General features: G+C 46.8%; 2 protein-coding genes across 3 annotated transcripts; one reads left to right on the top strand and one right to left on the bottom strand.

Annotated features, from left to right (window-relative positions):
• Window positions 1-135: 135 nt before the first annotated feature.
• LOC144200288 (high mobility group protein B1-like) lies at window positions 136-3,561 on the bottom strand. Of its 2 annotated transcripts, none has more exons than XM_077722328.1 (5): window positions 3,259-3,561; window positions 1,307-1,459; window positions 1,094-1,239; window positions 790-964; window positions 136-706 (listed from the first exon to the last, which is right to left on the bottom strand). In XM_077722328.1, exons 2-5 carry the CDS (start codon window positions 1,451-1,453, stop codon window positions 551-553), a joined length of 624 nt encoding a protein of 207 aa, XP_077578454.1. In that variant the 5' UTR covers window positions 1,454-1,459; window positions 3,259-3,561; the 3' UTR covers window positions 136-550. The 2 variants fall into 2 exon arrangements, with proteins under 2 accessions (XP_077578454.1, XP_077578453.1); XM_077722327.1 differs by having other exon boundaries at window positions 1,307-1,464; window positions 3,259-3,559.
• b3glcta (beta 3-glucosyltransferase a) lies at window positions 2,019-15,314 on the top strand. The gene is made up of 18 exons (XM_077722326.1): window positions 2,019-3,059; window positions 3,154-3,281; window positions 3,376-3,629; window positions 5,307-5,646; window positions 8,173-8,216; window positions 10,676-10,718; window positions 11,401-11,510; window positions 11,623-11,699; window positions 12,030-12,141; window positions 12,540-12,676; window positions 12,747-12,810; window positions 13,114-13,248; window positions 13,313-13,382; window positions 13,591-13,704; window positions 14,355-14,454; window positions 14,589-14,708; window positions 14,778-14,922; window positions 15,086-15,314. The coding sequence occupies exons 4-18, from the start codon at window positions 5,598-5,600 to the stop codon at window positions 15,230-15,232; spliced, it is 1,467 nt and encodes a 488-aa protein (XP_077578452.1). The 5' UTR covers window positions 2,019-3,059; window positions 3,154-3,281; window positions 3,376-3,629; window positions 5,307-5,597; the 3' UTR covers window positions 15,233-15,314.
• The last annotated feature ends 334 nt before the right edge of the window (window positions 15,315-15,648 follow it).

Here is a 15,648-nt window from a genome sequence, read left to right as displayed (position 1 = left end):
TTTTTTTCAAAAACTTTTACCCCCATTTTAAATGAAAAAGATGCTGTCATGTTTTCAAGAAAAAAAAGGACACCCCCAAAAATTTATGAGAGGAATTCATTGGCCTTTCACAAAAGAATGAAAAATCACAAGAAGAACAGAAAAAAACATTTATTTCACATCGGGACATTCGTGAATGTCGACAGCTGCACTTTAGTTGATCTGATATTCCAAGAAAGTCATACAAACGACACCAAGGATGGCACGTGGAAAAGAAGACTTTTCAAAATAAAAGCCACACCACACGATCCCAAAAAAGTGGGGAAAGGCATTTCCCAACACTCAAAAAGGAAATAAATAAGTCAAACTCAACGATCACGAGAAAAGTCCCCGAGAGGAAAGATATGTGTTGTTTTGTTTGTTTGTTGTTTGTTGGTTTGTTTGAACACTGTACAGTACATCTTAAAAACATGAAATATAATACACCTTCCGTCCGGATGCATGTCGACACGCCGGCTTGCCTACATTGCGCTTGGTTATATGGCACGGACTGGACTCTCTGCCTTCCCTCCTACTCGTCGTCCTCTTCCTCGTCTTCGTCGTCCTCGTCCTCCTCCTCGTCTTCCTCTTCGTCGTCGTCGTCGGCCACCACCGCCACCGCCGCCGCCGCCGCCACCGCGGCCGAGCCGGAATCCACTTTGCCCTTGGTGCGATAGGCCACGATGTCCTGGCGTGGAGGGACGGTGTGTCAAAAGTCCGCACACCATCGGAGGAGGACGCGCACGCCATCCTTTTTTTTTTGCCACTTACCTTGTCGTACTTCTCCTTGAGCTTGGAGGCCTTCTTCTCGTAGGGCTGCTTGTCCTCCGAGGACAAGCCGTTCCACATCTCGCCCAGCTTCTTGGCCGTGTCGCCGATGGACAGACCGGGGTGCTCGCCCTTCACCTTGGGCCGGAAATCGGCGCAGAACAGGAAGAACGCCGACCTGCGGGCGCCCAAAAAAAGCCAGCGGATGGGTGATTAGCGCGTGGGAGTTTTCAATTGCTACGCCATTGGACGTCTGTCATCGTCTTTGATTTCGCTAATAGACAAAGTATTATAAAGGTGTTCTCACGGGGGTCTCTTGGGAGCGTTAGGGTCCTTGAAGCGCTTCATTTTCTGGCCCTTGGGCGGGATGTAGTTCTTCATCTCGGCCTCGTAGCGCACCTTGTCCTGCTTGGCCATGTCTTCGAATTTGCCCTTCTCCTTGGGGGACATGGTCTGTATCCGGACAATACGGGTCTCAAACCGCGATCCGGTGGGACAAATCGGTCGAGCCAGCACTTACCTTCCATCGCTCGGAGCATTTCTTGGAAAACTCGGCAAAGTTGACGCTGGCGTCGGGATGCTTTTTCTTGTGCTCCTCTCGGCACGTTTGCACAAAGTAAGCGTAGGAGGACATCTTGCCTCGGGGCTTTTTCGGATCCTTCCCCATTTTCTTCTGTGCTGAGCGCACAAGAAGCAAAAGAGGACGGGAAATAACGGAATGAGAGCGGAACATATGGGGATTGATGCGTATACATTTTAAGATCTTTTTTCACTTCATGATAAATGGAGTGTCACTAAAAAAAGAACAAAGCGGGTGACTTATTGCGCCCTCCCTGGGAGCGCCATCAAATATTCTCTTGATGATGATTATTGATATAATTCAGCGAAAATGAGACAGAGTTCTATTTCTAGTTCAACTTTTCTCAGCGGATCATTTTTGTTCCAATGTTAAAATGTCAAGCACATGAGTTGACACATTGCAAAATGACTATCAAAATAATGATTTATCGTGGTTTTATTTAAGATCCATGTCTCGTTTTGAAGAACACGTCATTTTAGGAACGAATAAAAAAATGTGAAAAAAATGTTTTAAAACAGAGATATATAATGAGACAGTCAATAAATACATACAATTCTGCGAATACGGACCAAATTTGGTGGGACTAGACACCGGAAATATGCAAATGAGCTCCACGTCTGACCGGAGGCTGTCTTTGTCTATTGTTTTAATGAAGCCGGAGGGAGGAGAAAGGAAAAGACGTGTCTGGGTGAATGACTAATGAGCTTTTGTACATTCAAACAGTTCAAGCTGCATTATTTAAGCTATAATAGAGAGCAACCGGTCGCTGTCGAGGAAACACGCCGTTATTACTGTCAGGGTAAAGTTGTCAACCCATACATTAAGACGGGGCTTGTTAGCCGTGCTAACCGTGCTCTTTTAAAATGGCCGAGCAGGGCAATGGCTAAGTGGTCTCCGGGGAAATTGGGGGGTTTGTTCTGGCAATCCGAATAATATACAAATTAAAACGGGAGAGTCTTTTTTGTAGATGTCGGACGGTAAAATATATACTATAGTGAGCTGTGACAACTGAATGGCAAAGGGGCTGGCCGCTCGGCTTTGACGGCACGGTATATTAGTATTAGCTCCGCCCTTTAGCATTAGCGTTCGCTTTGTGTCCGCCATTGCGTTGAATCCTACGGAGGTTCTAGGCGGGACACACTCCGCTGCAACGATTGGCTCCGCGGAAGGGCGGGCTTTCCCCGATATGTGGCAGCCAACCGTATTACAGTGGTGCGTGCGTTGCAACCAATGATATTACAGCGGGGCGTGGGCTGCCTAGAAATCCCGTGGCTTTCTTGACAAGGCGTCCTGCGGGCTCGTTAGCGTGCCTAGCTAACCATTAAAATGGCTAAGCGTTGGTTCGAGCTAACGTTAGGCCGCGGGCCCTCCTCACTTGTCGCACGCCCACCGGTTCCGAACTGAGAAAAGGCGTAAAACCAGAGATAAAGCGGCGACGATAGAAAGCGCTTGTAGAACGTGACACGTTGTACATTCTCCGGCTTTTAGCCGTCCGTGCTTGTCCCGACTGGGCTAACGTAGGGGGCTCGAGCTCGGAGGTTAGCCCTCACTTGTCACGATTGCGGACCGACGCTGACCCACGGCGCGTGTGTCGACATTGGGAGGAGTCATTCGTCACCCCACGTTGCGTGAATGAAATGGCCTCGACTCTCGTCACTCAATCGGGGGAAACAAAGAAGCGCCGAAGCTCCCGGTAAGATTCGCACGGACAAATAGGCTAGCATCGCTGCCCGTCGCTGTCATTCAAGTAAGTTCATCCTTTTTTTCTCTCCCCACGCATCGCATAGCATCTCATCGCATCGCTTGGACGCACGCTCACACCGACGACCGACGGCGCTCCACTCTCGGCGAAGACATCCAACAAGTTGGCGACAAGAGAAAGATGGACCTACCGGAACTGGAGCGGCGCGTACGCGTGAGTCGTCTCAGACAATGGGACAAAAAGCACGATGTGAGTGCGCAATGATGATGATGATGATGCTCGCGTGTTTATCCTGATTGTCGGGAAGCCCTGTAGCCGGCGGACATTGGCTGCCGTCGAGCCCCCCGCGAGTGTCTAATTGGGCAAGCGGCCACTTGCACCGGCGGGACGCTTGGTTGGTTGGTTGACTCCGACGGGACGTGCTGGCGCTAAACTTGAACAGCAGCAAAATGGCACACTTGGAGGAGAAGCCACCACCAGCACCACATCAGCATCAGCATCCACTACAGCATCATCATCAGCAGCAGCATCAGCAGTACGTGCATGGACTTCAGTGCCCAGGTGAGTAAAGGAGCAGAAATTTGGACCCATGAGAAGGTCCTTGTTTTTCAATTCAATCAATAAAAATACACCAAGAGCAAAAAATCAATATTTGCATTATTTTTAGATTAGATTAGATCACTTTATTCATCCCATATTTGGGAAATTATACAGTAACAAGAGGTTGAGAATACAGATACTATCTCTACTCGAGATCTACTTTCATATTTCATTTTTTTAATTAAGGGAAAATTCACAAATAGCAAAAATTTTATTGTATTTTTTTTCTTAATTTATTCAAGATGGCACACAGCTGCTTTAGAATAGTGATTGTATTATTTATTTGGATAGCTTAGGTATTTCTACTCAAGATGAGATAGTTTGTATTTTTAAATGACTTTGCTATATTTTAAACGATCAATTCCAATATATTGCATTTAAGATGATCAGATATTATATTAATTTTCTTATGTATATATATGTTAAATGTCCATTCAGGCTCATAAAAACATGATATGAAAAAAATCCTTTCATTTTTGGTTGATTGGAGCCTGCTCCCGAGATGAATTGGCCTCCTAAATTGATCTTGGCTTCCAGCGCATACACTGCTTTGTGTTATTTGTAGACAATGGCACGCTGGCGAGTGCTGCAGCTGCTGCTGATATCCAAATATTTGTTTTTCCTTTGAAGCGCCGCTCATAAATCACGTCATCTTGAGCCGACAGCCCGCGTTCATTAGCATCTTCGAAATTGAAGCCTGCCTCCGCGCAATGGAAGGAATAACTCTCAGAAGGGTTGCTACGAGTTACCCGCCTGCAAAATAAATCAAGGCTACGACGCTGCCTCGGTCGCAATAAAGCGCACACTTGCTTTTAACTCATCGACTGACTTTGATTGCCACAGACGCCAAATCCTGGCATTGACTGATACTTTCACTGCCTCTGGCCGTGATGCTTGGTTGGGTTGAGGATTTTGCCACTTTTATTATTATTATTTTTTTCAATTGAACCCTTTTGGGGACAATGATGACGTCTATTCAGAAATTGGCACTATCTTAGCAATTTACTGCCAACTTACACCAAAGTGTGTGTGTAGTGGTATTTGATAAAAGAGGCAGATGTCGCCGTCATTGGCAGAGAGTTAAATAGTCCCAGAATACAAAAGTGACAAATGCCATTTCCAGAGCCAAATACACATTCTGTCAATTTATTGCAATTTGTTTTAATTCTTTGTTTGCTTTTCATTTTTTTGTATCACTCCTCTTGATTTGTGTTTTAATGTACTTCAATTCACAATTTAAATGATGTATTCTAGTACTGCTCTCATTTCATTTAAAATGATTTTCTCTATTATTTTTGCTCAAGCACCCCTGCAACCCTCATGAGGATATACAGTTAGATAAAGGAATAATGTAATCTATTGTATTATAACATGGGTTAGGTTCCAGACAGAACTTAAAATAAATAATATGAATGTCAAATAGGGCCTCCAAATTTGCTCCATGGGACACAATTGGCCCCTCCACCGCACCTTTGAGACCACTGGCCTCTGGGAATGTAATAACTCCTCCTAATTCGTGCATGAGGTTGCAAAAATTGATTAAAAAAAAACAAACCCAAAGAAACAGCCTATAAGAACAACATGAACCTTTCACCGCAATCGATCCATCATGCCTTTTATCTTTTCTCTTATTTGTAGTGCAGTGCCAGTTGCGGCCTGCCAGAGGGCACTGGTGTGCCGTGGCCTCCCGGTGACGATGCCGCCCACCGCCACGAGAAAAAACGAAGCAGAAGCTCCACTCCTGCGTTTCTACCCTTCAGCGCTGGCGTCCGCGTCCCGTCCTCCTCCTCCACCTCACCCAGCACTCCTTCTCCTCCTCGTCCTCCACCTCCTCCTCGCATGTACCCGGCGGTGCGACGAAGGTAGTCCCCGACACGGCGAGCAGCCTCCGCGGAGCCAGCGCCGAGGCAGACCGAGAGCGCGGCCACCATGGCCGGGAACCGGCGACACGTCGCGGGCTTGCTGTTGCTTTCCCTCGGTGAGTCTACCTCCTTTCCTCCGGCTACACTTCGGCCTCACTTCAGTACTTTTTTCTGTGGGTCCGCATTGTTGTTGTTTATCTTCGAAACGTTCAAATAAGGTGTGGCGCTTCCACCAAAAAGCTTTGGAAAGTTTTGAAAGGTCTCGAATGTTCTTCGAAAAAGATAAAAGACACCGCCAAAAAGATAAAAGACGCCGCAACCGGTGTTGTCAAGCAACCAAAGAGTGGGCTGACTGACTAGCTTAAATGCAAATGACTACGCATATAGTTTACCGTCGCTTTACTTTTCTTTTCCTCCATACTAGGGCTGTCGAATTCGATATTTTTTTTATCGTTTGCGATAATGTTGGCAATGGAGTCGACTAATTAGCCATTGACAGTGAATGGTATCCAATCTGGTTCGTTCAACCATTGAAATTCTTAACTTCAAGACTTGTTTTAACTAATTAACTCTACTGAAATGTAAATACAACGTTGACACTTCAAAAAAAAAAACTTTAGCTTATTATCTTTTTTGTGAAATGTATATATTTTCTTCAATTCTGTGAGAGGAATTGACGGTAGTGCGAGCTTAATTTGGGTACTGGGGGGTACCGTGGATAAAGTGGGTCGCCGTTGCAGTGAGCACAGCTGCGGCCACGCAAGAGCGCGCCCAAGCACGGCGCCACTGGAGCCGCCGCGCTCACGAATGGCCGCAAACGCCACTGGAGCAGATAATATGACGATTAGGGATGTCCCGGCCCGTGGCGGATTTTTGCACGCCACTCCAAGCCCGAATCACCCCATTTTCTGTCCCTGCTCATAACGAGTTACCCTCAGATACCTCAGGGGGAAAATATCACATCCAAATATGTATTTTTCCCCCCAATTTGAACAAACTGATCCAAAATGAAGGCCGTAGAAGAGGCTTATTAGCAAAAACATTTTTTGATGCAAATTGGTGGCGCGGCACAAAACAAATGATGCTTGAACATTTGCTTCTAATGAGTCCCACGTGACAAATGATGATCCTGATTTATGTGTTCTCTTTGTTCTGCAAAGTTTGTTTTTGAAATGTTTTCTCATTGGCTGCCAACCCTCCCGCATCAAATGGATTTGAACTGGTTGAGAAACCATTTTATGACTTTTTTTTTCAATGTGAATGCATTGACCTTAATGAGAATGTTGCCCCTACCAACATGGCCGCTCTGAGGCCATTTAAGTAGGGGCAGAGGTAGGGTTAGGGGTAATGTAATTTCCATTATCTCTAGTAGACGCCCATCGATTGAAAGTTGAATAGACATTTGGTAATTACTGCAAGACCGTTGACTCCCTGGTAGAGGGAATGTATTTTTTTTGTATTTGTTGTTTTTTACCCCCCTCTTATGAAGTCCTAATCCAATTAGCTGTTTCTCTCCGTTAAATTTGGGCGCCTTTCACCTCCAGCTTAAGCGTGCGGCAAAAGTGTTTTTTTGAAGTCAACTGTGGTCTCTGAAAAATAGATGAGATTCCTTCTGGGCGTTAGCAACCCCATCTGACCGCCAGAATGCCAAATGCCCCCCCGGCGGGGAAATGCGTACGGGCTTCTGGGAGCTTTTTTCCTTTTTAATAGAAAGCCAACGACCTCCGAGTAAACGTCTGTCGGAGAAGCGGCGCTTTTATGTCTTGATCAACACTCCCGTCCCTCCCTCCCAGGTTGCTCTCTCTCTCTCTCTGCCGGTGAGCACGCCGCTTTTCTGCTTTCTGGAGGTAGGCGGCTGGCTAATAGAGGTCACCGCCGCCGTCGTCGTGGCTCGCCAGCGCTACGGATGACCGGCCTTGGCGTAAAGTCTGATTTATTAACCGGCGGTGGCGGCGGCAGTGGGCTTCTTTATTTTTTTTCCTTTAGACGCGTGGATTTCCGCAAAAGCTCTCGGGGGAGGCCAGTTTGTCCCGGGATCGATGACGGCGTGATTGGAAAGCGACGGAGCGTGGCGTCGTAGCGGCGTGATAGATGACGCAAAGTCACCTCGGAAGGCGCTCTGATTGAGAGATTCTATTTGGCGTCTTAAACCCGCACCCTTATTTAAGGACTCCTGCAAAATGGCTGCCTTATTTAAAATTAAAGGCAAATTGCCTGTGCGTGGCCAATCAAATTGAGCTGGCTCCAAACAAAATGGTTTGTTTTGGTTTGCCTATTGCAGACTTTGTCATCATAGGATACATTTCCACCAAATGTCATGTTAGCAACAGATTTTTCTGTAGCTATTTTGAGCTAAAATGGCGGACTTGCATTGTATTTTCGGGGATGGCCTCTTGGGGGATTTTTTGTGGGTCTCTTCTTGATAAACAAACTAACCAAACACAATTCCACTGTCTCAAAATGGCCGACCTGCCCTTCTCTATTCCAGTGTTTGTTCTAGAGACTTTTTGGTGGATCTCCCCTTAATGGACACACCCACACAATGTCAAGTTCCCATTCCAAACAAGCTTAAGGGGCTGAATTTTACAAAAAAACATGGTTTCCACTGATCTAAAATGTCCAATTTTTCTCTGTCCCCGCAGGTCACATGGTGTTAGCTGCCGGCAGCTCAAACGAAGCCTCCCAGGTAAGTGTCTTTGGGTTTTTGTTCATGGACAATTGTGTTAAAACTGAAACAAAAGTTCATTGAATGTAAACAAAAAAACGATGTGATTTTTGGGCGCTTTGGCCTTGTGGTCCTCCCTCGAGGTTCTCTGCTTGTATTTTATTTATTTTTTAGCCTTCCTCGCTAAATAATGAACGCTTTGCTTCTAGGGCTAGCTGTTAGCGTGTTGACGGTAAACCTGATTTCCAAGCTCGTTGTCACGCTCCAAACGGCCTCGGTCTTTTTTTTTAAGCCCAAGAATAGTAACTTGACGGCATTAGACGTCCAATCGTAAGTTAAAGGTGTTTATCTCATCAAATGCCAACCCATTTGAAACGGATGGGCTTTTTTTACGCGATTTGCTGCTCCACCTGGTGTTAAAGCTCAGAATTGCAACGTAGGCTGAATGGAAGCGCGTGGCATTTTCCGTGCAATTTTACTTTGGTTTGGCCCGCTTGAAATGCACATTTCCTGCTCACATTCCTCCGTCGAAAGTTGAAGCTGCCATTGATTGCGACCTTTTCCAGGTGGGGAAGAAAATCAAACAAACACAGAGTCCAGTTTGGGTTGTCCTTTGGCTTGTTGCTTAGTGACCGCGGAATGGCATTTCAAGCATTTATTTCTTGGGCGCACAGGAGCTTAATTCTCTTTTACTTCCGGATAGATGCCTTGGACATATTCATTAAACCTCTTGCTATTTTGCTCAGCCAACCATACACACACACACGGTAGCGATGATTTCCTCAACACGAAAAAAAATCAACGTTGCAATTGGAGCACGTGGTCCAAAAAGCGGGCCTTGGTGGTCTTGGTGAACGCTGAGCTTATTAGCCTCGTCAAACTGGGTAAAATGAGTTTAGCTTTTAATCTCCGTGTGGCAACGCACGTTTCCTTTTAATCACCCGAATCGGAATGGCAATCAGACGCGGACGCCAGCCCAACATCTGCTCGCTCGCCTCTCATTTCCCGCGAGAACTCCAATCTTCACTTTCATTTTTCTTCTTTGCTTCTTCATCTTATCAATTGTTTTAATTAAATAGGATGGAAAATTTAAATTAGCAGGTTTTTTTTTTGTTTTCATCATTCATTTTCTACATCGTTGGGGGTGCTGGAGCCTATTTCAGTTGACTGACATAGTCGATTGGTCGCCGAGGCCAAATGGACAAAAATATTTACTTTTAGGAGGATTTGAAAACAATGTATTGTCTCAAAAAGTCTCACTTTAATGATCAAAATGTTACTGTTGAAACGATGTTCTTTTTTTTCGAGTGGCTTCTTCCTCCTCCTCTTCCTCCTCCTTCCAAGTCATATCGTTTGTCACAGTTGATCACCAGAGCAGCTTTATGGCGCCACGTGTAATTAGGTGCATCCCGTCAAGGTAAATGAGGGCCGTAAATTGGTAGGTGGAGGGAGGCAGTCCGTAACCGTGGCAACAAGCAGCCCGCCCTCCCAACTTTCCTGGAGCGCAATCCTTTTGTGGTCTCACTTGCTGAAAATTATGCCATTTGCATCTCATTTGACAGAGCCCCGCGTCCATTCGTCAAACCGATTGGACGCCTAGCCACGGAGTCAAAACTGCCGACAAATTGGAAGGATGCAAAGTTGTTGTCCCCCCCCCCATCCTATTATCCATGTGGCCACCTTTTTATTTTATTATTTTTTGGGGGCAAAACGTCGTAACAATTGTTTCTGCGTGAGCCCATTTGGAAGGTTAGGCCTTTTTTCCCCAGCCTGGCGGTTGCCCCGGGCAACCCGACTCTGACCACGTCAACAATTTTCTCCGCTTCGCTGGATTTTTTTCTGGCCGCTTCTTTCCTCTTTAAAATCACATTTCAGGCCTTTTTGCTTATTTTATCTTCCTCCTGCTTTTATTTCTGACAACAAGCAAAAAGTCACCCCATTTGCACTTCAAAATGGTCACAAATTTTCAGGTGTGTCAACGTTTTTCAGGCAAAAAAATGGGTCTAAAAATGTCCAATCTTTTCACTTTGGCATATTTCCTGCTGATGTAACCCTTTTCTCCCCAAAAAAAGAGGTTAAAAGATGATTTGATAGATTCATGGGATGACTTTTTCATTTGAAGCCAAAGAAAAAGTTTTTCAAATATCAATATTTAATAGCTGAATGTGTTGAACAATCCCCCCCCCCTAATCTCATTTGAGTCCAATCAAAACAACCCCGGCCCCCACAAATATTGATGTAATATTAATCCGATGACATTTGAAGAAATGAATTCCCTTTTTTTTTCAATCAGAAAAAGAAAACGATGATGATCTGTTAGCAGCAATGTGGCTAACTATGAGATCATCTTCCTTTTCGCAGCCATCCATATTCATTAACATGTTTTTGTTTTGGGGAAAGCGAGGACTTTTTTTTGTTTTGTTGTCTCTTCTGCAGCTCCATAATTAAAGCGCCTTTTTCTCTCCGTGTGTGTGTTTCAGAGCGACAAAGAAAAGACACGTGGGATTCCCGCCAGGCAACTGGGTAAGTAAGTAAGTTTCATCAGAAAAAGAAAAGAAAAGCAAAAAAGCAAAGCCCAAAGGAAAAGCTTTGTTCGACACCACGGCCGATGTAACGCTAACACTTGCTTAAGCGTCTGCAAATGGGAACGCATTACATTTTAATCACCAGGCATTTTTTCCAAAAATTTGGCGCGGGAGGGCGGAGCCTACTGTTGGCTGCCTACTTTCCCCGCTGTCAATCTTAGCCAATGACTTCAAATGATCAAGATAAATTGACCAAATGTCCTCATTTTTTGGAGCTAGTATGAATAGGAAGAAAGGATTTTAAAAAAAATGATTTTTCTTTTCCGTTGGGCAGCCATAGCAAACATTTAATCAGATGGAAAAAGATCCAGTTTGTATTTTGCCCTTTCTCCGTTCCAACATTTGTAGGAAGGAGCTCTTGTAATTGCTCCGCGAGAGATCAATGCGCCCCATTGATCTCCCTAAAATGTGAGCCGGGTGGCAAAACGGCGGCAAAACGGCGGCCCCACGGCGATCCCGTGTCAGCGTTTTGCCGCCACAATTCCGGGCAATTGCACAAAATCCCCTCCTGCAAATCTCACGCCGCTTCGTGTGTTGAATAGTTGGAGATTTTGAATTTGCGGAGTGGACTCTGGCTTTCTAGGAATGGATGGGATTCCCACTGTTGGGTCTTTTTGCAGGGGTGGAGGAGGTGGTGTTTGTGATCCAGAGTCAGAGCAACTCCTTCCACGCCGGCCAGGCTCACAAACGGCGAGAAGATTTACTCCGCCAAGCGCTGGCCGCCTCTCAGGTGGGCGACCTTTCAAATTGGGAGGAATCTCAATGGACTCGTTTGCCTGACGGAATGCTAAATGGAGGCGCTGACTCTAAACGGGGCCTGGCTTTCTTGTTTGTTTTGTCAGAAAGCGCCCGTGGTTTTGCTGCTTCACACTTTGTCGGACAACGAGGGCGATTGGAGCATCCTTCCTCTGCTGCCTTAGTGAGTCGAGTCGCCGGTACAATTCCATGCTTTTCCTGGCACTGTATTCATTGAAATTTTGGTTAATTTATTTCCGTCTTATTGAGTTTTTCTTGTTTTTTTTCCTTGCAATGTGCATCATTGTCATTTTTAAAGCCCTCTCCCCTTACACATACTGAAACAAATAGCATCCTTAGCTCGCTCGCTAGGTTTGTACGTCAGCCATTTCCCAGAGCTGCCATTCACAAGACAATTTTTTTTCAGCCATTGACGTATTCAAAGTTGAGATTTTTTTGTGTTGCCATTTTAAGCGAGAGGGCTGATTCTTTTTGAAACGCAACGTGTCCTCAGTTTGTCGAGCACTTTTGGAAAGAATTCCTCCTGGATGCTTTTCTTGGAAGAAGACACCCACGTGGAGGTGGGCCGCCTGCTGGCTGCGCTGGCTCACTTTGACCACCAAAAGGTAAGTGGAGCTCGCTCACTCGCTTCTTACCCAAAAAAAAGAAAGCCGGGTACAAAGCATGTGCCCAATTAGGAGCTCGGCGAGTCGCAACCGCGTTGCCGCCGCCGTCGTCGCCTGGCGCTAATTAAAAAAAAGTCTCCCGGCTGGCGGCAAGATTTTCCCACCTTCTTATTTTTGCCGGCGACGTGAGCGGCGTATTGATCTCCGAGTGGCTGTGGAGGCACTTTTCAAGACGGCTTCCATTTCCTCAAGTTTGACAAAAATCCCCGTCAGCCGTCCTACTTTTTCTGGCTATTTCGGTCAAAGACTGAGGAGGCGTTTCGCTCCTGTCAAATCAATCCGACGACACAGTCGCTCTGTGATCCAAATCCATCCCTTTTGACGTCCTCCCCATGCAGGAATGGTTCCTGGGCAAGCCGCTCCACGACCTGGAGTCCACCATCATCCATCACTACGCCTTTGCGGAGAAGCCGTCCGTCTTCGCCTACCCCGACTTCTCGGCCGCCTGGGCCTTGAGCGTCGCCCTGCTGGTCCGGTCAGTCTCCGTCCGTTGGCGCCGAGGAGAGAGAAAAAGGGGATGCTGACCGCCGTCTTCATTTTTCAAGGCTCGCCAACAAAGTCCAGCGGCGGCCGCCCGAGTCCGACTTTACCATCGACCTGAAACACGAGGTCAGTGGCGCTTTTTATTCTGCCATCGTGATTGGCCATTTGCGGCATTTTTTCATTTTTTTTTCTAGGACAAAGAAAGCTTTTCGCTTAACCTAGTCTTCATTTTTTTGGGTGGCCATATTTTTCTTCTCAGTTCAAGTGTGACTTGAATTTATTCGTCATTTGACGTGACAGATGCTAAACTATACTATGCTTTGCTAAAATAAGATGAGCTAATACAAGCTAAAACAAGCTAGGCTAAGCGGAGAAAAGGCTAAGCTAGCAACTGCGCCTGACGATGCTCTGTTTTTGTTTTGGCGGCAGGTGGCCTTGTACATCTGGGACAAAGGCGCGGGCCCCCGGCTGACGGGCGTCCCCCAGCTGTGCACGGAGCCCCAAGAATCGCCGCGGGCGCGGCGGTCCTGCGCCACCGCCCTGAGACCCCCGCCGTTCCCCTGCGTGAGTCTCCCAACCAGCGGCTCGGGATTTCCACCTCTCTGAGCTTTTCTCTTTTTGCCGACAGGGAGAGCCGGTGAAAAAGGAGGACCTCTTTGTGGCCGTCAAAACTTGCAGGAAATTTCATGCGGAAAGAGGTGAGTGACCCTAACAGACTTTTCTTCTCTAATTCATGGCTAGCTACCTTTATTGCGTGTTGCTAACCACTTTAGTCACTTCATTTTGATTGAACATCCATGGTTTTAGGACGACTTTTTGGGCGGTGCACCTTCCGCTAAAGCTCAAAATGTCACTTGACTGGTAGGATGGCAATTCACATTGGATGAAATGTACTTTTTGACGCAGTTCCCGTCATCAAGAAGACTTGGGAGCCGGACGCCGCCCACTTGGAATACTACAGCGACTACGCCGACGCTTCCGTTCCCACCCTGGATTTGGGGGTCCCCAACACGGAGAGAGGTGAGGCTGAATTGGGCCCCGGGCCATTTGCCGGAAACCTTCCGTCCGTTTGAATTGGCGACCAATGAATCCGTCCCATTATTTTCGGCCCGACTGAGGAATCCCAAATTCCCATTGCGTTTAAGGAAGACGGACGAGGCCGCTTTGGTCCCATCTGTGGCTTTTTCCCCGACAACCTGCGGCGTTATGCTAATAGCGCTTAGCCGACAACCTGCGGCGTTATGCTAATGGCGGCGAGCGGCCGTCCGCCCGCCTGTCGCTTCTCGTCCGTTTCTCGAAATGTGAGTCAAGCGTACGCGTATATCGTTAGCAGCTCCAGTCGGCGCGTGCGGAGAGATGTCAAGCCCAACGTTTGGTTTTCCGTGCATAATTTGCCGCCTTCAAAGGCAAACGTCAGCCCGCAGGGAAGATTAACACCAAGGGAGGATTTAGGGATTTACAAAATGCCGTTTCACCGTCAGCTTTTTTTTCCCCACTGGTATTGAGTTTGCTTTTTTAATTTGTTTTTTTTACCACTGATGGCGCTCGATGAGTTTAAGGTGGGTTACTTTCTTGGTCATTTTATTTGTTACATTGACTTTACGTCTATATATTTTGTTGGAATAGGCTTTCATAATGTCAGATACTGAGATTTGTGTGTGTGATGACAGGCCACTGCGGGAAAACCTTCGCCATCCTCCAACGATTCCTCAGCGGCGACGTCCCGGACACCCAGTGGCTGCTCATCGTCGACGACGACACGCTCATCAGGTGCCACCCCATAATTCAGAAACCATTCCCAAAAATAGGAATTAGCCATAGTGTCCATAGGATGTCGCCATTGCCACCGTTCAGTAATTGGCCAATTGTTGACATTTTTTTAGAATGTCTTTTTTTCCCCGCAGCCTGCCCAGACTACGCCGCTTGCTGAGCTGCTACGAGGCCAGCGAAGCCGTGTATCTGGGCGAGCGCTACGGCTACGGCCTGGGACAGGGAGGCTACAGCTACATCACGGGCGGCGGCGGGTGAGCGCCGTTCAAAAGTCGCCCAGAGGCTCCCGTTCTGAGCGCTGACGTGCCGGTCGGCACCCGCAGGATGGCCTTCAGCAGGGAGACGGTGACGCGCCTCCTGGCCAGCGGATGCAAGTGCTACAGCGACGACGCCCCGGACGACATGGTGCTGGGAATGTGCCTGAACGCGCTGCGCATCCCCGCCACACACAGCCCGCTCTTCCATCAGGTGACTCACTCGATCAACGGCCGTCGTTTCAATTCCACGACTCGCTCGTCGCCCATCGTTCCGTCCGTGACGCTGTAAAATTGGGTGGTAAAAAAATAATAAATGCCAAAAATTGAACGGTGAGGCATTTTGTCAATGAGGCGGGGCGGTTTTTGCTTCCCAGGCCCGGCCGGAGGATTACGCGGCGGAGCTCCTGGCCCACCAGCTGCCCATTTCTTTCCACAAGCACTGGAACGTGGACCCCGTGGCCCTTTTTGACAAATGGCTGCGAGAAGAGCGGCCCCCCGCCTTGCCCAAAAGCGAATTGTGAAAGCAAAGGAAAGGAAGGTCACCACCCTTAATTTATAATCCATACCAATATCTATTTTCAAATAAATGGCCAATTTTTAACATTTTGTTTTCTTGTTTTGATTTTTTTTTGGGAAGTGCTTTTCTCTTTTTTTCAGTCTTGTCCTGAGTTTTTGGTCCTTTAGCACCATCTGCTGGATTCCTGGTAATGATTCTGCTAGCAGGAATGGCCAAATAAAATCAAGTAAAAATATCCAATTAAAATACCAAAGTCATTGATACAAATTCATGAGATAGGTTGAAAAAAAATCTGACTTTTCTGAGTGGAAATGAAATGAGTGACTTGCAAATGAGCCAGAGGCTGCTATGGAATGACTCTTTACTATACTAGTAGGTAAGTAGAAATGTGAACTTGAACGTAAATGAGGATGTTGATTG

This window comes from Stigmatopora nigra, chromosome 8 (assembly GCF_051989575.1).
Source record: "Stigmatopora nigra isolate UIUO_SnigA chromosome 8, RoL_Snig_1.1, whole genome shotgun sequence".
NCBI lineage: Eukaryota > Metazoa > Chordata > Actinopteri > Syngnathiformes > Syngnathidae > Stigmatopora > Stigmatopora nigra.
This window is presented reverse-complemented; position numbering and strand designations above follow the sequence as displayed.

What these genes read in the sequence shown, in the direction of transcription:
- b3glcta (XM_077722326.1), top strand. Translation starts at nt 5,598, where the DNA reads ATGGCCGGGAACCGGCGACACGTCGCGGGCTTGCTGTTGCTTTCCCTC. An exon ending in GGTCCCCAACACGGAGAGAG is followed by an intron (nt 13,705 to 14,354) that starts GTGAGGCTGAAT and finishes GTGTGATGACAG; the next exon opens with GCCACTGCGGGAAAACCTTC. An exon ending in GACGACGACACGCTCATCAG is followed by an intron (nt 14,455 to 14,588) that starts GTGCCACCCCAT and finishes TTTTCCCCGCAG; the next exon opens with CCTGCCCAGACTACGCCGCT.
- LOC144200288 (XM_077722328.1), bottom strand. Translation starts at nt 1,453, where the DNA reads ATGGGGAAGGATCCGAAAAAGCCCCGAGGCAAGATGTCCTCCTACGCT. An exon ending in AATGCTCCGAGCGATGGAAG is followed by an intron (nt 1,240 to 1,306) that starts GTAAGTGCTGGC and finishes GTCCGGATACAG; the next exon opens with ACCATGTCCCCCAAGGAGAA. An exon ending in AACGCTCCCAAGAGACCCCC is followed by an intron (nt 965 to 1,093) that starts GTGAGAACACCT and finishes GGGCGCCCGCAG; the next exon opens with GTCGGCGTTCTTCCTGTTCT.